Genomic DNA, 25,502 nt, shown 5'->3' on the forward strand with positions numbered 1-25,502 from the left:
TTCCTCCAGCTGAGTGATCATATTGAAGTCACTGCCTGTGATCCAGAGTGGATGTGTTCTTGTGGAATTGAGAGTTTCCAATGATTTTAGCAGCGTATTAATTTGCATAGTATCTTGAGGGAAGTATATATTTGTTAAGTGACCATGTATATTGGTACCGATGATGTGAAAAGTGGCTTGGATAAAATGATGAGATGCATGGAAGTCTGTAAGGGAGATATATTGCGTGTTCCAGGCTATAGCAAGCCCCCTCGAAGCTCTCGTTGCATCTACCATGACAATTTGGCATCCCGACCAGGCTTTGGATAAAATGGAATCTAATGTGCTAGTATTACATTTTGTTTCCTGCATGAAGAAAATATGTGGTCTTTCATGTTGTATCATGTTCTTTATCATCTTGTATTTCTCGGGACTGTTAAGTCCTCAAACATTCCATGAGATGAGCTTCATGGTTGACCAGTAGGTAAGGATTTGTAGTATTTAGTCAACTTGGAGCACCTATCAGACTCCACTAGCATTTCCCAAATGAGAATGGTGCGTTGTAAATATGTCTTTCTGCCTCTTTTCTTCCCATATTTGGTGATGTGTTTCCCATCCCAGCTGCTTCCTTGTTGTATGCCTAGGGTGTTGTGCTGGTGCACTCTTGAGAGTACTACTTCTAGATTTTCAAGTTGCCTGTCCGGTATTTTGTCGAACTCTTTCTTTTTGCATGCTTGTTCTAGACTGAAAATGTCTAGGTCTCCTAGATCAAAGCTTTCAGGTTCTTCTTCCATGTGACTTTGTTGACTACTCTCATCCATGTGGTGGGTTGTGTTGAGTGGGTCTGTCAGCAAGTTGTCAATGTCCATTCCTTTTGCGGACCATAGGGCTTTGTTGTGATCTTGAAGGGGGATAGGTTGCGAGGTTGTTGGTTGTGGATCTGAGTTATTTGCTAATGATGGTTGACTAGCATCATTAGGAGTAGGTACAACAAAAGGTTTGGTGGATGGCGCAGAAGTTGTCTTAACTATATTGGAAGGATCTGATTCTGGCATATCTAGGTTTGACAGAAGGTCAAAACTATTGCTAGAGGATGGTGCATCGGAGGATGGTATTGCATTTTTTGGTGCTGTAGGGGTTTTTTTTTATGCTTCTTTCTATTAGCAACTTTGGTAAACCCTTCCACATCAGATTTTCCCACATGGTCTGTAGATTTAGGAGAGGCATTTAGAGGACAATCACGGAATAAATGTCCATGGGCGTGGCATTTCCTGCATCTAAAGGGCACATGTTCATAATCTATGGGTTGAATCCATTCAAAGTCATCGTGAAGGAGACTTACCGAATCCGTAAGTGCCTTGCCGAGTTTCATATAAACGCAGATGCGAGCATATGAGGTGTACCGGTGAAGCTTTGTTTCCTCTGCAATCTTTATGAATTCTCCTAGCCCATTGCCAATAGCTTTGAGTGATTCTTCATCCCAGTATTCCAAAGGTAAGGAATACATGCGAATCCATACTGGTGCCCAGCTGAAGTCTTCCTTGTCTGGATTGAATCTTTCTATCCAGTCTTGTAGATATAGACCCACAGCATTAAAGAAATAGGGTCCTCCATCTAGAACGCGATTTCTGTCTTCAATGCAGTTGAAGATGGCTGTGAAAAAACCTTTGGGGCCTAGCTGTAGGGTTACATGTCCCTTGGGCTTCCACTTTGAGGTTATCCATCCTTGTAGAGCTTTTTCGGTAGGCCAGTAGCCTATAAATTTACCTATCAGCGCATGGTCTTTCATATATTGTATTTGTGCATTGATTCTATGACTGGGTAGATCAATCTTGGGTCGTTCCGCTGCAATGGGCTTGCAAGTGGAAGATGTTGCCTTCTTTGGTTCTTCAGGTGTTGCAGGGTTGTTCTCTTTTTCATTGTTCAGATCTGCCATTTCGTTCTTCTCCTGCTACTGCGCAGGCTGTACCGATGGTTGTTCTGCTCTTCCAGTTGAGGGCTGTTCATTTTCATCCCCATGAGGCCGATTTCCATTGTTGTGGCCTGTGGGGGGAGGCCCTGTGGCCTCCCCCATCTGAATGTTCATTGGTTGTTTCTACCAGTTCAGCTAGACCCGCGCTGGCAGCAGTACTGCTTGATTCTGAGAGTCTGCTTTCTCTGTCTCTGTGCCGTGTAAGGGTTTGTCAGAAACCCTAGTCCGCCATTTTCCTCTGCTCAAGAGCTCCCCAGGAGTTATACAAAATTATAATAATTATCGCAAGTAATAATATTAATTATTAATTAACAATGAAATGTCAATAAATCACAACAAATCATGAAACAAATATTGAAATGGAAAAATAATGTATTTTTCAATACACATGGCATTATATCTTCAAAATGTTTCAATAATACTTCATGTGTGTGTGGGGTCTAACTAATAAATGAAATTATTTTTTTAGCCAATACAACTTTTAGCAAGATTATGATTTCTTATTGTTTAAAATGCATTTTTGAAAGCATAAATAGATTGAAAACCCTAAAAAATCTTTAAAACACTTGATCTTTGCATATTAAACAACTTAAACTTATGATTTTTAAAAATGTCTACTAAACTTTAGACAAAATTGATGAGAAAAAATGCTTCAAAAAGAATAATTTATTTTTTGAAAAGAGTTTTCGGTGAAAATCACATCATAATTCATTTGTGATGTGTTTGGAACCAACAAGTGTTGTTCATCGTCAGGACAAGTTGAAGAACCAGATCATGGCTGCAGGATAAATAGAGATAGCAGGTCATCCAATGGTTACATTTGACCAGAAACGGCTACATTTGACTGAGAAACGACTACATTAGACTGGGTAACCGGACGGTACCAAGAGATAAGGAAAGAGAAATATAATTAGTTAATTAATTAATTAGTTCGTTTTCTTATATTTATTTCTTTTGTGATTAAACATAATTGCTTGTATTCAAATAAATTGAGAGTAAACTAAGAAATAGACTTTTTTATTATTCAAATCTTCAAAAACTAGATAAAGACTTATATTAATATTATTATATGAAATATTAAGAAGAAATAATAAATGAGTAATAACTAGATAACCTAATTAGTTAGTTAGTTCTTTGACTTAATTCTAATTTTAATAAATTTAACTATATTAAATATGTAGCAATTTTTATTAGAATATAAATAAAAGTCAATGAAGAATTATGGAAAAATATAAGCATTTTCAATAAGTTAGTTAATTAGTTAATTTGATTAATAATTTTATTTATTTATATTTATTTTACTCAAGGTATAGCAGGATTAAATGGTTTATCTCATTATAATTCTTTCATCTTGTATAAAATATTTTTATTTATTTATATATTATGTTCAATAATTAAGCGTAAACAATTACGATTAAAATGAATAAATAAATTATTGAATAAATCAAAGAGAAGAAAAGGAAAAAAATGGAAAAACAATCCAAAGAACAGAGAACGAGGGGGAAAGGATGACACAAAACCACAATAATTAGTTCGAAATGCGTCACAAATGAATTATGACGTGATTTTCGCTAAAAACTCTTTTCAAAAACTTAATATAAATCATAAAAGCCTAAATTCAAAAATAATTTATCTTTTAAAAAACCAAAAAATTATCATCAATATATATGATTATCCCCTTACACCAACACACAACAAGACACTACCGCATGGAACAATATTCAAAATTGAAACATTCCCACTAGTAAAAATAAAAAGTGAACGACGAAAGAAGCGTAACGGTGTATTTTAACGATGAAAGTTAAGGTTGAGGGACAGATTTTTTTCCTTTTAAAATAAATATGCTCATAAAAAGCTAGCACAATTGAGTTTAGTTGGGTCAAGTTAAAAATATTCAAAATTCAAATACTCCAAATATTAAAAATAAAAAAGTGAACCAGGAAAGAAGGGTGAGGGTGTATTTTAACGATGAAAGTTAAGGTTTAGAGACGAAGTGCTATGCTCATAAGTAGATAATAAAATGTTAGCATAATTGAGTTTAGCTAGGTCATGTTTAGCTTTCCTCAAGTCTAACTTTTCTTAAGCAGTGTACTAGTTTTAACTCAATTGATTCAAGTTGAATCAAATAAGTTTGGATCATACTTCTGCTTGAATTTGAAATTTAAGGGTTATTTGAATTGAGAAGAGAATAATAACGAAAGTAAAAAGAATGAATTTAATTAAGTGATTTTTTTAGGGAAGAGGAAGCTGTTCATAAAGTAAATTTTTTATAAAAAAATAGTTCACACATATTTTATATTAATGATTTTTTTTTTTTATAAAATTGTATTTTTAGATTGAGAATTTTATACAAGTTATTATTGAGATTTTAGGGATTTTTTAGACCTAGAATCAATATTATGGAGATGGAGGACGAGGAACTTGACTACTCCTATGAACTCTTAAAATTCTATCACATCTTTACATTGAGGCCTTTATTTTCCATGTCTCTAAAAGAACATTGTGAACCTAGGTCATGGAAGGGAAAAAGGAGGATGTGACACACTAGGAAGAGGTAGGTGACCATTGATATCCTCCTCTCTAGGAATCAATGGCTTCCATCACATCAAGTTCCCTAATTAGATGGGGAAACTTCTGCTAAATTTGGCTCCGATGATCCATTTGCATTGGTGAAGAAGTTGCATTACTTCGATAACCTAGTAGAGTTGTATATGTTGCAAGTGGATGTATTTTATCTTGGTGTCCATGGTCCAAGGCACTGTATCCTATTGAATGTAATCAGGATTGACATATGCAAGGGGTAATTGAATAGCTTCCTCCAAGGTGTCCAATAACGATGGTAAATATGGTCGAAGAAACTCCACATTAAATACTAGGTGCAAGCCAAGGAAAGGGGGCATACTCAATTAAAAAGAATTTTCACCCATAAACTTTATGATTATGTAAGGCACATACTAGAGTAGTCTAAGCTTCCTATGAGGGCTAGTGAGGTGTTCTTTTTGTAAATGTAACCATACCTTATCACCAACATGAAAGTTGTGTGGAAGCTTATGCTAGTCATGTTGTTGCTTGTACTTGGCATTAACTTTCTACAGGATATCATGAAATTGTTGTTGGAGGTGTTGCATTCGCTCAACAAATTTAGTTGCTATATTTTCCTTAACCTAAGCATGGGAGGAATTTGCTAGTGAAGATGCAATGGACATATCTACATCAATTGGGGCCATTGGTTGGAACCCTAAGCACACCTAAAAAGGATTGTTGCTAATAGATATCCTGAGGACTTTGTTATAGCTATGTTGAACATATGGAAGGATTTCATCCCATATATGTGAATTCTTGGAGTTGTACATGTGAGATATATTAATAATCATTTTGTTCACTAGTTTTATTTGTCCATCTGATTGGGGATGAAAGGAGGTCGATTTGGTTAACTTGCTATCCATTAAGGGCCATAGGATGGACCAAAAGGTGTTGAGGAATATCCTATATATATATATGAAATAAAGGTCTTAGGTAGCCTAAAATGAATGAAAACATGCTCAAAGACAATTTTAGCAATGGATTTAGTTGTGATACTCTTCTTGCATGGTTCCAAAATGAACATCTTAGAGAACCAGTCGACAACCAAGAACACACAATCATTACCTTGCTTGGTGGATGGAAAAAATGACATGTAATCCATGGAGACTAACTCCTAGGGCTTGCCTTGGGTAGGTAGAGGAGTGTGCAATCCATACTTCTTCATGGCTAGTTTAGCAATGGCAAAGGAAATGCATGATCTGATATACCATTGGAAATCTTATCGAAGCTTTGTCTAGTAGAAATATTTTTGAAGTATTGCTACTATATTCTACACAAAAAAAATCTCTTTGACTTTACTGTAATGTGCCTCCCAGATCATCTTGGTGCACTCACTTGAAGGAATACAAAGGTGGCCCAGGGAGCATAAGAGCACATCGTCAAAGCAAAAGTCAAGAAATATTTTCCTGCAATCACTTTCTTGTATGTGGTAGTGAAGTGAGGGTCATTATTATATAATTATGGCCACCTATAGGTCTAATTCCCATAATAGTTATGAACTATGGTTGATTCCACAATCGGGGGTTGATAGAGGTAGACTATGGCATTATTGGTGCTACCATTCTTGTATTTTATGTTCAAGTGGAGTTGTTGTGGGTTTGTGGACCATTTTTTATGGCCTTCATATTGTAAATTTCCTTGTGTCTACATGAATTTCAAAGGCTTGTGATTAGTGTGGATGATTGTTTCCTTACCTAGAATATAATGCTTCCATTATTGGCATGCTTGCACGATGGGGTATATATCCTTATCGTAGGTGGGGTATATCTAAATAGTGTTCAAGTGTTTCGTTGTGATAGGCCACCAAATTTCCTTGATGAATGAGGACTACACTACTATCATGATCATAGGCATCAATCTCAATGTCGAATGACTATTGTAGATCTGGTAGGGCGAGGACTAGTGCAGAGAAAAGGTAATGTTTCAGATCCTCGAATCCTCTCCGTTGTGACTCAGACCAGGAAATTTTTTTCTTTTTCTCCACCCTTGGTAATTGAATTAAGGGATAAGTGATATCAGAGAACCAAAACATGAACCTTTAATAGAAGTTAGTAAGGCCTAAAAAAGGTGTCCCACCCTCTTCTGCGATAACACAATTGGACTCTCACAAGGTGAGGAGCCCCATTTAATGTGGAAATTTTGGATCATCTCATGAATATGACATTTTATTTATTCGTTCTCCAAGAGAGAGCATCCATATATTGGGCCATTACGTAAAGAAGCACTACGTATCAATTCAATTTAGTGTTTGGACTAGTAGTGCAAAGGCAACCTTATAGGTGGAGAGAAGATATCTCTATATGTCTCTACAATCTTATGAGAGGCATCATTCTAGGGTTGTGGTGGTTGTAGTGAAATTCCTTGCACCTTTTGACCCAAGCATGAAGAACAAAAACTTTGCAATATAAGAGACTACATTTTTGCATTATTTTACCGAGATCAAGAAAATTACAATAGTTGGAACTACCTCTATAAAACCTATTAAGCTAAACACTTGGAGTAACAATGACACTATGGGACGAGACTCATAAATATCACAACATTTACACATATACTTTTGTCCTAAAATAACATCACAAACTTCAAGTGGGGAAGCATCACAGAACACCTCATATTGAAGGGCTTTATTCCGTAGGACAAGGAGCATTGTTGGTTAACATAGATGCCTCATCCATGGCTCAACCAACTAGTGGTATATTGGTGGCCTGGGTGCAGGCGATATAGACAAGCAGTCGAAACCTGAAATAATTTCTTCTAACACTGGCTGAATTTCTCCTTCTGTTTCAACAGGTGTATCAGTCATCTATTATTACCCTGATTGCTTCATGAGTTTTTCCTCTAATCACCCCAACCCTTGATATCAGGCACAAATCATATCATAGGTGTATTTTCCTCCTTTCGGACCATAATTCCCTAGGAATTATAAAAATATACTAGCGTTGCTTTTAAACGAGGAAACTGCGTGTTAAACGCAAAACACACAGGCAGAGGGCTTTCTTGTTCCAAAGGAACAGAAATACTCTATCGGTGATTTTATATCATGAAATGTGTTTAACGCAATTAACACTATCGGCGGTAATCATCGGCCCTTCCAATGTTCCCTTCTCTGACGCGATAACACGTAGTGTTATCGAAGATTGCAATCGGTGACTCCAATGCTCCCAATGCTAGGCTCCTCCGCTCCGATCTTGCGATGTGATCAGCTTCGCGGACCAGACGCCTTATTCACCATGTTCTATAGCGTTTCGGTTCCAAGCTATCGGAGTTTCGACTTCGGAAGTTCCAAAGGTCCTTCCACTCCACTTGTGGTTCTGCGATGCGATAAAGGTTCGGACCCGATACGGGTATGAACTAGACGTAATAAAATATCAGGTCTGGAACTTCATACAGCTAAGTAATTTCACGAATTTCCTGTGTAAACAAGATTTTCCACTTTCGGAACTCAACAACGCTTATAAGGAAAATAGGCGTGTCAATATACTGGAAAAACCGTATCAACAAGCTTAAATCAAGTATTAATAGGGAAACAATGTCGAATCACCATTAACAAGGTTCAGAAGAAAAGAGTCACCACCAAACACACATGAAAATACTAGCTAACAGAGAACTGTCCATTCAAATGCACAAAGAGAGTTCTTCAAAAGTCACAATGCATCCGGGATCGACCTCTTCAGAGCGTCCTGTTATTTCCTTTTAAAACATAATTAGATAAAGCTTACTCAGTATTTATCTCTTACAAAATCATGTCAATTACAGTAAAGTGATTAAAGCAATTATCCATAAGGCTTATTATCACTTATCCATAAGCAATTATTACAACATGATTTTATTCTTGATTCTATCCTTATCTTAAACTAGAAAAGCATGGAAATTGATGGCTAAAGGACCCCACTACTTTGCTTGTAGATTTTTTTGGATTTTTGGAATAAGTTTGAAGATTCCTCCCTCCAAGTCACATGCTCCTACATCAGACTCCTAAGGACAAAATTCTTCATGGGCTCCTGTCCATGAGCTCATCTACAGAACTGCCTAGTTTCTGTAGCATGTTTTCTGTAACCCAAGTAGCTTTAGTGGTTGGAAGATCCTTCCATTTTACCAAATACTGGAAGTACTCTTGTCCCCTTGTTTTCTTAAACACCTTCTTGTCCAGAATTCTTTCTGGCTGCAATTCCTTTGCTGTGGGTAACTGTTTTACCTAGTCAATCTCTTGTGTCTCTTAATCTTGTGTTGTATCATCTACAATTTCACCTTCATACTTGTACAGGTCTGCAACATTAAAAATTGGTGATATTCCAACATCAGGGGGTATCTCAATCTCATAGGAATTTGTAGAAAACTTTCTTAATACTCTACATGGTCCAATTTTCTTGAACTTCAATTTGTTATACTCCCTCTTTGGAAACCTCTCCTTTCTGAGGTGTGCTAAAACCAAATCTCCAACTTCAAAGTTCACATCTCTTCTTCTCATGTCTGCTCTGGTCTTGTAGTTGATGTTACTATCCTGTAGCTGTTGTTTCACTTGTTCATGTATTGCTTGCATTTCTGAAGGAAAATCTTCTCCCTCTACACTTCTCATCTCTTCTTTTCCCAAGTTTCTCAATTCAGATATTCCTCTTGGATGCATTCCATAAATAATATGGAATGGATTCTATCCTGTACTCCTGTTAGGTGATTCATTATATGCATATTCATCTTGTGCTAACACTTGATCCCATTGCTTTGGATGTTCTGTAGTAAGACTCCTTAAAAGATTGCCCAAACTCCTGTTCACAACTTCAGTCTGTCCATCAGTTTGTGGATGATAGGCAGAGCTGAAACTTAGTTTAGTTCCCAGCTTCTTCCATAATGTCCTCCAGAAATGTCCAACAAATTTGGAATCCCTTTCTGAGACAATAATCTAAGGCAACCCATGCAATCTTACAACCTCCTTAAAAAACAAATTAGCAATGTGAGAAGCATCACTAGTTTTATAACATGGAATAAAGTGTGCCATTTTTTAAAATCTGTCCACTACAAAAAAAATTGAATCATTACCTCTTTGAGTCTTTGGTAAGCCCAAAACAAAATCCATACTTACCATATCCCAAGGCCTATCTGGAATTGGTAATGGTACATACAAACCTGTGTTTTGGCTTCTTCCCTTTGCATATTGACAGATTTTACAAGTTCTCACATAGTTTTCCACATCAGATCTCATTTTTGGCCAGAAATAAAATCTGTTCAACTGTTCAAAGGTCTTCTCTATGCCAAAATGTCCTGCAAGTCCTCCACTATGTTTTTCTTTAATTAAGTTCTCTCTCATAGAACAATTTGGTATGCACAACTGATTTAGTTTAAACAACAATCCATATTGTAAGAAATAATCCAACCATTTACTCATATCCAACAAAACATGATTTTTACAAGCTTCAAATGCCTCTTTAAAATCTAAATCTGTCTCATATAATTCTTTAAGAAAATCAAATCCTAGCACTTGAATTTGACTCTCTTGCAATAATATATTTCTCCTACTTAAAGCATCTGCAACTTTATTTGATTGGCCATTTATATGTTTCAAAACAAAATGGAAACCTTGAAGATACTCTACCCATTTAGCATGTTTCTGGCTAATGTTCGGCTGCTCCATAATATACTGTAGTGCATGGTTATCTGAGTAAAGGATAAATTCCTTTGACATTAGATAATGCCTCCATTTCTTTAATGACTGTACAACTGCGTAGAACTCCTTATCATAAGAAGAATACTTCTTTTTTGAATCATTTAGCTTTTCACTAAAATAAGTTATAGGTCTGTCTTCCTGACTTAATACACCTCAAATAGCTTATCTGCTGGCATCACATTTCACTTGGAAAGGCTTACTAAAATAAGGTAGAACCAAAATAGGCTTTCAATGATCTTCTTCTTTAGCAGTTGAAAATTTCTTTCCACTTCAGTAGTCCATCTAAACGATTTTTTATCTTTCTTTATGGTCTCAATAATAGGTGCATTGATCTTACTAAAATTCTTGATGAATTTTCTATAAAAGCTAGCAAGACCATGAAAAACTCTTACCTCAAAAACACTTTTAGGTGAAGGCCACTCCATGATTGCCTTGATCTTCTCCAAATCCATCTTCAACTCTTCAGCAAAAATAACAAAACCCAAGTACACTAGCTCCTCTTTCGTGAATGAACACTTCTTCAAATTCAAAAATAATTTCTCTTGCTGTAGCCTTTTTAAGACATAATTCAGATGTCTCATGTGCTCCTCCTTAGACCTTCTATAAACTAATATATCGTCCAGATATACTATTAAAAATTTACCAATAAACTCTTTAAGAACTTCATTCATGAGTCTCATAAACGTACTTGGTGCATTTGACAACCCAAAAGGCATTACTCTCCACTCATACAATCCCTCATTTGCCTTAAAGGTGGTTTTCCAGTCATCCCCTTCTCTTATCCTTATCTGATGATACCCACTTTTAAGATCTAGTTTTGAAAAATACTTTGCTCCACTCAAGAAATCCATTAAATATTCAATTCTAGGTAAAGGAAATCTGTACCTAATTGTGATTTTATTGATGGCTCTTGAATCTGTACACTTTCTCCAACCTCCATCTTTCTTTGGACTCAACACAGTTGGTACTGCACAAGGACTCAAGCTTTCTCTAATCAGCCCTTTGTCAAGCAATTCTTGCACTTGCTTCCTAACCTCTTCATTTTCTGTAGGAGTCATTTTGTAAGCTGCTTTGTTAGGTAGACTTGCTCCAGGAATCAAATCTATATGATGGCTAATTCTTCTAATGGGTGGTAACTCATTAGGAAAATCATCAACAATAATATCACAATAGTTCTCCAACATTTCTTGAATTTCAATGGGTAAATCAGAAACTATAGTAAAAGTCATTATTACCTTGGGCTTGCAAATTACAACAAAATTTACCTCATTCTATTCAATATGCTTCAAGTATTCCTTTCCTCCTAGTAACAGAGTTTTTGGATCAATCTTCTTTCTTGATGCATCTTCTTCTTGCAGAGGCAACAACGTATGATTGACACCATCCTTTCTAAACTTGTAGGTGTTTCTTTTCCCATCATGCATAGCTCCTCTGTCATATTGCCAAGGTCTTCCAAGCAATATGTGACACACATCCATTGGCATCACATCACATACAATTTTATCTTTATACTTGCCCAACTGAAACTCCACTTCACACTGTTCATTCACTAACAGTTGATGTCCCTTTTGTAACCATGACACCTTATAAGGTGTTGGATGTTTCATTGTCTTCAGCTTCAATTTCTTTACCACTTCTGTAGAGACCAAATTATCAGTGTTGCCACTATCAATGATCATCTGATAGCATTTCCCTTGAACCTTACACACTATTCTAAACAAGGTATTTCTTTGTGATGGTTTAGCTATCTCCTTTGCTGGCTTGAGCAAGACTTTATTAACTACCAAAGATTCTCCTCTCTCTGGTATATTTTCTTCTTCTGCCACTACTGTTGCTGGTGCTTCTCCCTCAACTGGAGCAACAATTGCATTCCTCTGGCTTGTTCCTGCATTCTCTGGGCACTCAAAAGCTCTGTGTCCCAGCTTGTTACATCTGTAACATCTTATTTCTCTTCCTCTTCCTCTGCCTCCTCTTCCTCTAGAAAAAATCCCTTTGCCTCTTGCATCACCTCCTGTGGGTGCATGCTAGGTTGAGTTGCTGCTAGCTCCATCTTTAGGTGTTGTAGATCTTCCTCTACCACCTTGACTTCCCCTTCCTCGGAAAGTACCTCTCCCTCTGGCAGATTACTTCCTCACGAGTTTTTCTTCATCTTTCAGTGCCACCTGATAAACTTCTTCTACTATTTTAGGAGATAGTATACTTATCTCATCTTCAATTTCCATCCTAAGACCATTCACATATCTAGCCACCTTCTCATCTATATCCCGAGTTTCTCCATCTCTTATGCTTACCTTATAGAATTCCTTTGTGTATTCTTTCACTGTCATAGATCTTTGTCTAAGATTTTTCGTCTGTCTAAACAAAGTTTGTTGATAATTACTTGGTAGAAACTTACCTCTTAGATTTGCTACCATCCTGCTTCAATTCTTGATAGGTTGCTTGCCAAGTCTCTTTCTTTCTGCCTGCACACCATCCCACCAAAGCACTGCATGGCCTTTTAACTTGGTGACAACAAACTTTACTTTCTTCTCATCTTCTGTTTCTTCATAGTCAAAGAATTTCTCCATGCCATTAATCCAGTCTATTAATTCTTCTGGATTCAATCATCCTTCATATATTGAAACCTCGGTCTTTGACCTAGCTGTGGATCTCAACACTGACTAGAAGAATCTCATCTCAGGAGTAACTGCTGCAGCTTCCTCCTTTGTAGCTTCAACCTCAGGCTCACTAACATCTCCATCATCTATATTTCTTCCTATTGTTAATGCATCCAATCTAGCTTTCATCTGTTGCACAACTGTCCTCTTCCACCACATCCTCATCCTCTTCCAACTCTGAAAGCCATATTAACTTTCCTTCTCCTGCTTCTAAGATTCAATTCAGTGTCAACTGGTGGCTCTGATACCACTAATGGTGGTCTAGGTGCAGGCGATATAGACAAGCGGTCGAAACCTGAAATAATTTCTTCTAACTCTAGCTGAATTTCTCCTTCTGTTTCAATAAGGTGTATCAGCCTTCTATTATTAGCCTGAATGCTTCATGAGTTTTTCCTCTAATCACCCCAACCATTGTTATCGAGCACAAATCATATCATAGGCCTATTTTCCTCCTTTCGGACCATAATTCCCTAGGAATTATAAAAATATACTAGCATTGCCTTTAAACGAGGAAACTGCGTGTTAAATGCAAAACACACAGGCAGAGGGCTTTCTCATTCCAAAGGAATGGAAATACACTATCTGCGCTTTTATATCAAGAAATGTGTTTAACGCAATTAACACTATCAGCGGTAATCATCGGCCCTTCCAATGTTCCCTTCTCCGACACGATAACACGTAGTGTTATTGGTGATCGCAATTGGTGACTCCAATGCTCCCAATGCTAGGCTTCGATCTTGCGATGCGATCAGCTTCACGGACCTGACGCCTTATTCACCCTGTTCTATAGCGTTTCAGTTCCGAGCTATCGGAGTTTCGGACTTCAGCAGTTCCAAAGGTCCTTCCACTCCACTTGTGGTTCTGCGATGCGATAATGGTTCGGACCCGATATGGGTATGAACCAGAATTAATAAAATATCAGGTCCGTAACTTCATACAGCTAAGTAATTTCACAAATTTCCTGTGTAAAACAGAGTTTCCGCTTGCAGAACTCAACAACGCTTATAAGGAAAAGAGGTGTGCCGATATAAGGGACAAACTGTATCAACAAGCTTAAATCAAGTATTAATAGGGAAACAATGTTGAATCACCATTAACAAGGTTCAGAAGAAAAGAGTCACCACCAAACACACATGCAAATACTAGCTAACAGAGAATTGTCAATTCAAATGCACAGAGAGAGTTCTTCGAAAGTCACAATGCATCCGGGATCGACCTCTTCAGAGCGTCCTGTTATTTCCTTTTAAAACATAATTAGATAAAGCTTACTCAATCTTTATCTCTTACAAAAGCATGCCAATTACAGTAAAGTGATTAAAGCAATTATCCATAAGGCTTATTATCGCTTATCCATAAGCGATTATTACAACATGATTTTATTCTTAATTCTATCCTTATCTTAAACTAGAAAATCATGGAAATTGATGGCTAAATGACCCCACTCCTTTGCTTGTATATTTTTTTGGATTTTTGGAATAAGTTTGAAGGTTTTTCCCTCCAAGTCACATGCTCATGCATCATATATATTTGGGGATGGGGCAATATTGGAAGCTTCAAGATCTTAATGACCTTAACTAATATGATGTTATTTGGGCTCCCACTATCAATGGTGAGATATAGTGGGGTCCCCTTCACCCACATATTTGAATGGAAGAGGTGTCTCCCCTCTTCAGGCTCATTTGGATCTTATGGATGGATTTGTATCATTGCAATGGTAGCATTAGGTTATATGTGAATGATCTACTTTCCTTTATCATATTTTAATTAAAAATCCAATCTATAGTCTATTTCCTTTTCTTTAAGCTCCACCAGTAATGATTTCTTCAAGCAACATTCATCAATGTTATGCTGGGGGACTTTGTGGAGTTCACACCACTTTATAGTGTCCCTTTTTGACTTCCCATTACCCATATTTTTCTATGAACTAGGTTGGTGGTCTTAATGTTGGATATCCTTGATGTGTCCCTTGTTTTGTAAGCTTGGGTTTCCTTTTCTATGCTTATGTTGCAAGGGATTTGCAAACCCGAACCCATGCTCATTCCTTTGTTTCAATTTCTACTCAATTTTGACATCATATCGATAAGTGACTCAAAAGAAAATATGTACAAGAAATCCATCTCCATTTGGATATACCTATTTCTATCATTGTAATAATTCAAAACCATATATTTCTTAGAGTCTTTGATGCATATATTTAAGTGCAATGAATGGAAAATATTGGTGTACTACATCACCATCTGGTCTATCTCTTGTCGCATCGTTTATCGTCTTGTGTACTAGTTATAAGAGTTCCCTACAATGTATAATTACTCCTTAAGGAAATCAATAAAAGCTCCAAAAGTTGTTTTTTCCTTGAATATCATAGAATCATATTAATTTTATCTCTCCTACTAACCTTCCTACCAATATTTGACATGGGGAAGGGCTTTTGCGAGTGAAAAGGGGATCTTTTCATTGTCAATTTATTTTGGATAAAGTAATATCCTTATAATAGAATAAACATTTCTCCAAGGCATATACATATATTTGGCCTTCAAATATTGGGATATCAAAGTTAACTTGTACCTTGAACAATGGCATAACTCCAAAAAATTTATTGGTTGAAGGTGCCTTGGATATTGTTGGAAGTCAATGAAGTAATCCAGGAAAAATTGTCCATAAAAGCATTCCTCTATCATGCAAGTGCTTCCTTGAGAAAAATATTGAAAGGATATCTCACTCCATCATGTCTCTTTTCTTCTACTATGGGAGGTTTTTTGGGTTGTTGAGAGTGATTATTCTGAAGTAAAACAAGCCTAAGACCCAACTCTCTATTTTATAACCTCGTCAGGGACATGGATACCTATGATCCAGGTTTTAAAAGGAATGAAATGAAAGGACGGAAAGTAAATGAAACACAAAAAAAGAAATATAAAACAAAGAAAAATGATAAGTTGGAAACCCAACTTCTATTAATAAATAAAATAGCAGAATATTATAGAACAAAATTGTCTAGCATGGTGGTAGTTATCCCTAAATAGAGATGGCCACTACACACATTCACAAAAGTTATTAAAAGAGGTTGAAAGAATGGCATTTTAACATAAATAAGTAAACCTAGAGGTCAAAAACCATAACCACATAAGATGAAACACCAAAATGTTTCTGGGCCCTAAGAAGTTAGTTGCTACATCAACTTCCCGAGGGCACAAATTTCGCAAACATTTATTTAGGGTACATAATAACTCATTGGAAAGAAATATCATAGAAGTGAAACTTTTGATTGGGACTTTAGCACACCATGGAAAGAATTTTGGGACCCAAAAATCATAAAAAACTGCCAATGGGGATAACGAACCATTAAGACAATGGAAGAGGTGGGTATCCATTAACATCCACCTAGATCAATACCCATGTAGATCCATTTTGGTATAATTAATTTAGAAGAGGGAACAATTAAAGAGTCTTAAAAGATTATACCAAGTAGGAAGTGTGGAAAGGGGATGAACAAGAAAATAAATGGGGCAATATAGAAAAGATAAGAGAGATATGAATTATGACAAGAAGAAGTGACAAAGGGTAAAGTTTTTTTTGGGAGAGAATATTTAAATGCATAAATTTATGGATATGGTGCGGAAAGCCTTGAATATTCATTCTCATGGTTGATATATCTATTAAAGTAATATGAAACTATGGATTGAAGAATGTTGTGAACCCTTGATAGATTATATCCATGAATTCCATTTGGTGGTGAGAGGTTGGAATGCATTAATCTTTAAAATGGAGTAGTATACAATGAAAATATTAGGAAGGTGTTTGTTGGTTATGGCTGCAAGCCCTACTATCCTTGAAGAACTAGAGCCTTTATTTTGACCCATGCATAGGGAAATCAACCTTATATCCAAAATGGGTGAAATTTTTAGGTCTTACACTATAGTTTTCGTTGCTATATATGTTTAGAATCAATGGGAATACATTAGGTAGATTTTTGGAATCATATGATACCTTCTTGAGATCTATTACATACATATTAGCACACATTCTAATTGAAGTGGATCTATAAGAAATTTTAGTAGAAGAACTAAATTTAGAGTTAAAAAAAGAATATTATTAAATAGACTACATATGAGTTCCCTCTAGATTCTCATGTTATCACATACATAGGCATTTTGTAAACAATTCTAGACTCAATTTCTACAGGAAGGTTTAGTGGAGGAAAGACTCAAAAACTTAGTCATTAAGGAAGGATGTGATTTACTCATAATTAAAGGAAAAATAAATGTATCATAGAAAAGAGGATGGTTCGAAGACTCCAAAATTGATGGATTCTATTGTGATGGTTTCAAAAATGGAGCTTGGTGGGGAAATTCAAACCCAAAGTACATATGTTAAGGTCACACCTACAACTTAGCTCAAAACTTAGAGGGATGAATCAACACATGGAAGGTGATGAGTTGAAGACCCTATTGCGATTTGATATCTCTATACCCAAGTAAAAAATTTCCTAACACTTTGAACTATATATTCTTCGATAATGAACTGTATCCTAAAGACAAGACTAATTGGTCATAGTTAGGGATGTATAGAAATAAGTATCCCTTAAAATAAAACAACAAAACATTAGAATGTAGGGGATGAATATATCTATTTTTTTTCCATAGGATTATACTGCGTGTGTGTTGTAGGGGGGGGGTGGGGGGGGGGGGGGGGGGGGGGGGCGGTGTCATGGTCTAGGGGGGTAGGGATAAGTGAGCCTCATATGAATTTCATCTCTAACAAAGAAAAATGGGGAGAAAGGATTTATGTTCTTCATATACCCTCAATGAAAACTCCATTTTATTCAATTGACCCTACTAATTGTTAAGGTTTAGAAAACCAACACTAGGAATGTACGGAGTAGGAGCAAAATGATAATTAAGAAAAGATGGTCTCAAAGAATAAATTGCTTATGGAAAAGGGAAAAGAAATCACATCTTTGAATAACCAAAAATAAACATAGGAAGGAAATCCATTAAATGAGGTAGAAGACATTGGAATGTGCTATTAGAGTAAGAAGCACCCCTAAGACGGGTCCTCTGTGACTAGGAAACCCCTCACAAAAAAAAATCCCTAAAAATGTTATTGGAGTTCAAAACCTTGATATTGTATTAGTTAAAAAAAATATAAGTGATGGAGTAAAAGTTATGTGTGATCTATCTAAGTTTATGAAGGAGTGGGATTTTGAAAGTGTAAAATTTTAAAACCCTAGTGATTGTTAACCTATGCTTCTTTATAAATAAATTAGATCTTAAATTTAGTCAATAATAGAAATAAAAATAGGAGCATGCATCAATTACATAGATTGTTGAAAAATATAGTGGAAGCATCAAAATTAAATTTCTCACAAACATAGATGATTACTCCTTCAAATCAAATTTTCAATTCAATAAAAAAAACTTACAAGAAAACCCATACATGTTTCCCTAATTGACCTAATACAACTTGCTAAAAACCCATAAATTGTAGAAAACTACTATATTACCTGCAAGAAATCCTCCTTGGTCTATTCATATGACTACATAGACATGTATTGACTTCCATATAACTATATGGAAATGTGCCTACCACTATATCATACTATATGTTTCCTAAGAGTTATTTTTCCTTGACTTCATATTCTTTTTCTCTCATGCATGCTCAACTGCTAAAGTGTGTGTAATATCATCTATCTTTCCCTATCTTTATAGTTATATTAGAGAACCGATTTTTAGGACTACTCCTAGTCTAGGTACAATTTTAGATTCAACTACGAAAAATAAGACTCGCTTTTTTACTATGACCCACAAATTATCCCTTCATATTAGAGGGCTCCAACTTGGTCCTTTTCTGTACATATACATGAATATAAATGATACAACCAAACATGCAAAAATTGACTCAAATCTTGCTTCACACAATTGAATTCCTCCTTTGATGTCTTGTTTTCCAAATCCTATCTAGACAGTTTTTCAGGACAAAGACTACTTTTGTTGCATGCCTCTACCCAAAGAAACAAGGGAAATTACTCATCATGGATCACGGCCCTAGTAGTCTCTATGATAGATCGATTCTTTCACTGCAACCCCATTATGTTGTGGGTTGTATGAAACTATTATCTCCCTCTTAATTCTTGCTTGCTCGTATAAATAATTGAAATAATTGAAGGTATAATCACCCCAATTATTTGATCTAATAACCTTTATATTCCTTCCTATTTGTTTTTCAATAAGAGATTTGAACTTTTGAAACTTGGTAAATAACTCACCCTTTATCTTGAAGAAATAAATCCATGTTTTGCAAGATAAATCATCAATATAGGGAAAGATAGTACATACCTCCAAAAATTGATGCTGCTAACATCGATCCACAAACATATGAATGGATTAGCTCTAGAATCCCCTTAGACATGTGCTCAATACTTGGGGAAGCATCCTTGGCATGCATGTAAAGCATGCACCCTCTACATATACCTTTTTAATCAATGTTGAAATCCAGAAGTCCTATGAATAACTCCTTTGGAATGGTAATTTCTTTATATTGCAGTTTCCCCATCCTCTTGTGTCATAACATGCATGGGATATTATTTCTATAAACCAATGCTCAAATAGGTTCACCCTGTAACCTGTACAAATTTCCTTCTCTAATCCCAATCACTAGTGCTACTTCTTGTCTAGATTCTTCCAGCCTAATAAGAGCTCATATTTTCTTGAAAACTGTTGAAATTCCCTTATCTTCCATAAATGAAATTGGAAGCAATTTTTTCTTTAGATATGGAACAAATAATACATCACTGAAGTTTAGAGAGTTACCTAACATGAGATGGAAGGAATTAGTACCAACTCCTACTACGCAAAACTTAGCGTCATCACTAAGATCAACTTGTAATCCTAAAGCCTACTCTTTTAGATTACAAACCAACTATGGGAATGATTTCATATGATGAGATGTAGCTTTGTACACATACCACACATTCATCAAAACCATGCTGGTAGAAAGGAAAGATACCAATGAGAATTATTTCTCAAACATGGAAGAAAACTCATTCGTATGAGATTTTGTTGAGGTTACTACCAAATTTTATGCTACTTACCTTTTCCCTTATTATTTTCTAAACATTATGATGCTTACTGGTCAAAATTTTTGGAAAAATAAACAACTTGATTTTAATCATGTTCTTCTTTCATGGTTGTGAGGTTGACTTGTCACTCTTTCCCTTACCCTTACTGGAACCTTTTACTTTTCCCTTATTCATCTAACCAAATATGGCTAGGTTCTTGTCACCACACTTGTTGTTGTCCTTTGACTCTATCTAAGTCTCCTCTTTGATACAATAATCTCATAGTGTTTCAAAATTTGGAAGTTTCTGGCAAGAACAAACACCTTGGAAAATTGGTTCCCACAAAACTATGAATCCATTAGTGTCATGTTCACCAACTTGGAATCGTTGACCTTATCCTTGATTGCTACAAGTTGATCATGAATTTGTGTGATTTTCATTAGGTAAATGGTAATGGTGTCATATTTGGTCATCTCTACAAATTTGAGTTTGTTTTAGAATATCAACTTTGTGTTAATGTTTTCACTTTGGTAAAGGCTCACTAGTTCATTGAACATCTCCTTAAAAGTGTTCTTCTTAGACACGTGGGGAGTAAAGTGATGTCTAATGGCATCAATGATCATTTGCTTCATTTTTACCTCCTTCGTGTTGGGTTTTCCAACTATTATGGATTTTTTGTGGTGCCACCACATCTTTCACAATGACCTAGAGATCATTCTCTTCCAACACAAGAATGATAGGTCCCTATAATACTAGTGTAGCCCCCTTATTGTTATTGTTGTTCCACATAGAAGCCTACTATTGTTATTGTTTTTCCCTTACATTATTATTGTTATGTAGGGTTTGATTATATTGTGACCCTTTAGACTCTTATATATACCAAGGCGGTCTTATCACTTGTATCATCCAAGAATTGTTCATTTATGTGATGTAAAGGAGATTTACCCCTCAAAGAGGCTTATTTTCAAGTCGTTTACCTATATTTTCTTCTATTTTGTGATCTGGTTACATAAAATTTTGTATTAGAGTCTTGGATTCTAGGGTTTTGTTAATTCAAATAGGTCATATTGGGATTTTCATTATAACTTTTTTTATACAAGGATTTAGAAGCTGAAATTTTGACCACGTGGAGAAAAGATATTGGTGAACTTCGTATAAAAATTTTAGATTTTGTTTCAATATATTTTTTGATATATGGTCCAAGGATGTTAGGGTTTTTGCATGCCCTAGAGTTCAGTCTCAAATAGGTGACCTAGGGAAAATCATCATAACTTTCCCTATGAGCATCAAATTTAAATTTCGTAAAATAAAACTAAATTTCTCAAACTTTAGTTTTTCGTCTATCATTTTTACTATCGAAGGTTGAGGCTTAGAAAGAGGACTCAGAGAGATACCATAGGATGCAATTTCAGACCTTGGAGAGCCGAAATAACAAAGAGACAACAGTTTCAATATTGAACTCCTAAAAGCAAGAAAAATGTGTGTATTTAAAAAACATTGCATAATTGTTTTTTGAAAAAATAGCTTGAAGTGATTCAAAGAGCATATTGAAGCATTGAAATAATTATTTGGTCCCAATATGCCTTGTAATAAGAAAATGGATACACCCAGTAAGGGAACAAAAATATCTAGTATGACACATGAAGAAGAGGAAATGCGACATGATATATCAAAATTACAGGACCAAATGCAACAAATTTCGCTCTCGCAAAGTAACAAAAATTGAAATCGAAGCTAAGATGGATGGTTTGAATAATGGCTTAAAATCCAAAATGGAAAGGGACCTAGAAATTTTGATGGAAGATTTGAAAAAATTACTACAAGAAACACTCCCTAATGTTGACAAAGTACTCCATGAAAATCATGATGAGGACAAAAGGAATATGAATTATGATTTTAGAGACTCCAATAGTGGGTTGAAGACTAACCACATTCCAAAGATCGATATGAGGAAGTTTGATGGAAAGGATCTAGTAGCATGGTACTACATATGGAGCAATATTTTTATCTACATGATGTGCTATACACACAAAAGGTACACATTCCATCTTGATATTTATAACAAAATCAGTTTTCGTGGCATCAATGGGCCATGGATTTTCTCTAGTAAATCAATTTTCACTTGGACAAATTTTACAAAAGACTTGGTAGCACATTATGAGGATACAAATAGCAATACCTTCTTTAGCCAGTTGATAAAACTCAAACAAAAGGGTTCAATGACAGAGAACATTGAGGGCTTCAAAAGATTGAATATCAAGGTAAATGATATTCAAGAGGAGCATGTGATTGATGTCTTCATAGGGAATTTAAATGATAACATTTAACATGAGGATTTCCTTTGGGAACCTAATTCATTGGAGAAGATATTCAAGGTGGCAAGAAGTGTTGAAAGAAAAATTATGGCTAAAAGGAAGTCTACCACTCACAACTATAAAAAAGGAAGTGTTGTTACTCCTAGCCTCCCACAACCTACAAGGTTGACACCACAAAAATTGGATGAAAAAAATAGAAAAAGGGATTTTTTACAATTGTGATAGAAAATACACTAGGAGTCATAAGTGTGTTGAGAAGAAATTGTTTTACATAGATTGTGAAGAGGATGAAGAAAAGGAACAAGAAACATAAAAAGAAGAGGATATACACTAGGAACCAACCCCAGATAAAGAAGAAATGAATCTGACCATATCTTGTAATGCATTGGAAAGAATTACCACTCCTCAAACTCTCAATATAGAAGGATATATTAAGAAAAAAAGGTAATAGTGTTGATGGATTCTGGTAGTACCCATAATTTTATTCATTGTAACATAGCCAAGGAATTGAATTGCTTTCTATATCCAGAACCAGAGTGTCAAGTGATGGTTGCAAATGGAGGAACTATAAATTTCTCAAGGAATTTCCATAATATCAATATAACCATGGGGGAATATGTATTGAATAGTCCAATTATTTCCATTCCAATGGGTGGTGTTGATGTTGTATTAGGAGTCTAGTGGTTACAATATTTGGGGACTCTAGCTTTTAATTTTCAAGAATTTTTCTTGAAATTTTCCTGGAAAGGGAAGGAAATTGAATTAAAGGGAATCACAGGGAAACTGGGAAAGATGATCAGCTCTAATGGCATGAAAAATCTTTTGAAGAAATAAAAATGAGGCATAATTACACAATTATTCTCACTAGAGGTTCAAACATAAAAATCATCTATTTCTCCAAATCTCTAAAGAATATTGGACCATCATTCCAATGTTTGAGACTCCCAAAGGCCTCCAACCTATTCATAATCATGATCATGCTATTCACTTGATTCCAGGAAGTGTTCCTCCAAACATCAGGCCTTACAGATATCCCTATGCCCAAAAGATTGAAATTGAATGTATGGTTCTAGAAACGCTAGAGGTAGGTATAATTCAACGTAGCCAAAGTTCTTTCTCTGCTTCAGTAGTATTGGTACACAAGAAGGATGGATCATGGCATATGTGTCCAGATTATAGGGATCTCAACAAGCTCACTATTAAAGATAAATTTCGCATTCCTATCATTGATTACATGGAGAAATTTACTTCACCAAGTTGGATCTTCGTTCAGGACATCAGCAAATTAGAATGGAGACTGCAAACATTCCAAAAAAATCATTTAGGACTCATGTTTTGGTCATTTCTTTTGGCCTTACTAATCCACCTTCCACATTTTAGGGTTTGATGAATTCCATTTTCAAAACCTTCCTTCAAAAATTTGTGTTGGTATTTTTTGATGATATACCTATTTATAACAAGACTTGGAACGATCATGTTCAACATGTCGACAGGGTCCTAAAACTATTGGAGGAGAAACAATTGTATGAAAAACCTCCAAATGTTTCTTTGGGGTAGAAGAGGTGGAATATTTGAGTCATATAGTATCTCATGAGGGTGTTAAGGTAGATCCTAACAAAATTAAAGGCATCAAGGAATGGAAAATCCCCACAACCCTAAAGCATCTTCCAATATTTCTTGGATTGATAGGGTATTTTTGCAAGTTTGTTAAGAATTATGGGGAAATAGTAGCACCTCTAACAACATTACTGAAAAAATATGCATTTTTTGGACTCAAGAATCAATTAATTCCTTTGAACATCTTAAAGAGGCAATGTGCCAAGCTTTGGTTTTAGCTACACCAGACTTCACAAAAACCTTTATGGTGGAATGTGATGCCTTAGGAAATGGAATTGGTGTTGTTTTAATGCAAGAAGGAAGACCCATTGCTTTTGAAAGTCATCCAATCAAGGGAAAATATTTAGACAAACCTATTTATGAGAAGGAAATGTTGGAAATACTACATGCCTTGAAGCAATGGCTCCCTTGCCTAATGGGAAGGCTCTTCAAGGTAAAAACATATCATAATAGTCTTAAATACTTTTTGGAACAAATATTATCTTTAGAAGAGCAACAAAAATAGGTCACTAATATGTTGGGTTATAACTTTGAAATCATTTACAAAAAAGGGAAGAAAAATGTTGTTGCAGATGCACTCTCAATAACGGACGAGGTTGTGGAAGCATTTATCTATGCCATTTCTATTATCCAGCCTAATTATATAATTGAAGCAAGGGAGGAATGGAACAATGATGAAGAGGTGTGAACACTCATTTAAAAGTTTCAAAAAGATACCAGTACATATGATACATTTATTTGGAAAAACGACACATTATGGTACAAAGATCACTTATATCTATGTAAGAATTTCCAAATCAAAAAAATATTATTTTGGAATTGTACACCTCTCCTTTAGGAGGGCACTCGGGATTTTTAAAAGCTTACCATAGGGTCAAGATTCAAGAAGGAATTTTTTTGGGATGGCCTTAAATCTGATATTTAGAAGTTTGTGGCAGAATGTTTAGTTTGCCAACAAAATAAAGTTTAGAGAATTAAGACCCCAGTTCCATTACAAACTTTAGCCATTCCAAGTCAACGTTGGGAGGAGGTCTCAATGGATTTTATCATAGGTTTACCCAAGTCCAAAGGAAAGAGTGTCATTGTGGTATTAGTTGATAGACTTACCAAGTATTCATGATTTTGTGCATCATATCATCCTTTTAAAGCCAATACAGTTGCTACTACATTTATGAAAACAATTAAAAATCTACATGGAAACCCAAAGATTACTGTAAGTGACAGAGATCCCATTCTCATTGGAAATTTTTGGACAAAATTATTTCCTTGCCTTGATACTCAATTATCTCATAGCTCATGTTATCATCCTCGATCTGACGGGAAAACTAAGATAGTGAACAAATGTTTGGAAGGATATCTTCATTGCTTTATATATGATAAACAAACACAATGGGTCAAGTGATTACCTCTAGTTGAATGGTCGTATAACACTTCCTTCCATACTGCAGTGAAAACCACCCCATTTATGGCACTTTATGGATATCATCCACCATCCATCACACCATCTTTAAGAGAAAATTCTAAGGTTCAAGTATTGGAATATCACATTGAGCATCAACAACAAGTTCTCTAACTCTTAAAGGATAACCTCACTCTGGCGCATAATCAAATGAAATAATAGGCATATCAACATTGTATTGAAATAATTTTTGACGTAGGCGACTGG

General features: G+C 35.5%; 1 protein-coding gene across 1 annotated transcript in view; it reads left to right on the forward strand.

Annotated features, from left to right (window-relative positions):
* Nucleotides 1-1,950: 1,950 nt before the first annotated feature.
* LOC149143057 (fluoride export protein 1-like) overlaps nt 1,951-25,502 on the forward strand; it is a 64,208-nt gene continuing 40,656 nt past the window's right edge. Inside the window, exon 1 of the mRNA XM_089451664.1 lies at nt 1,951-2,157. Coding sequence (XP_089307790.1) covers nt 1,951-2,157 — 207 coding nt within the window. The remainder of the gene's footprint in view (nt 2,158-25,502) is intronic.

Source organism: Pinus tabuliformis, chromosome X (assembly GCF_031772625.1).
Source record: "Pinus tabuliformis cultivar Carrire ecotype Pingquan chromosome X, CPIR1, whole genome shotgun sequence".
Lineage (NCBI taxonomy): Eukaryota > Viridiplantae > Streptophyta > Pinopsida > Pinales > Pinaceae > Pinus > Pinus tabuliformis.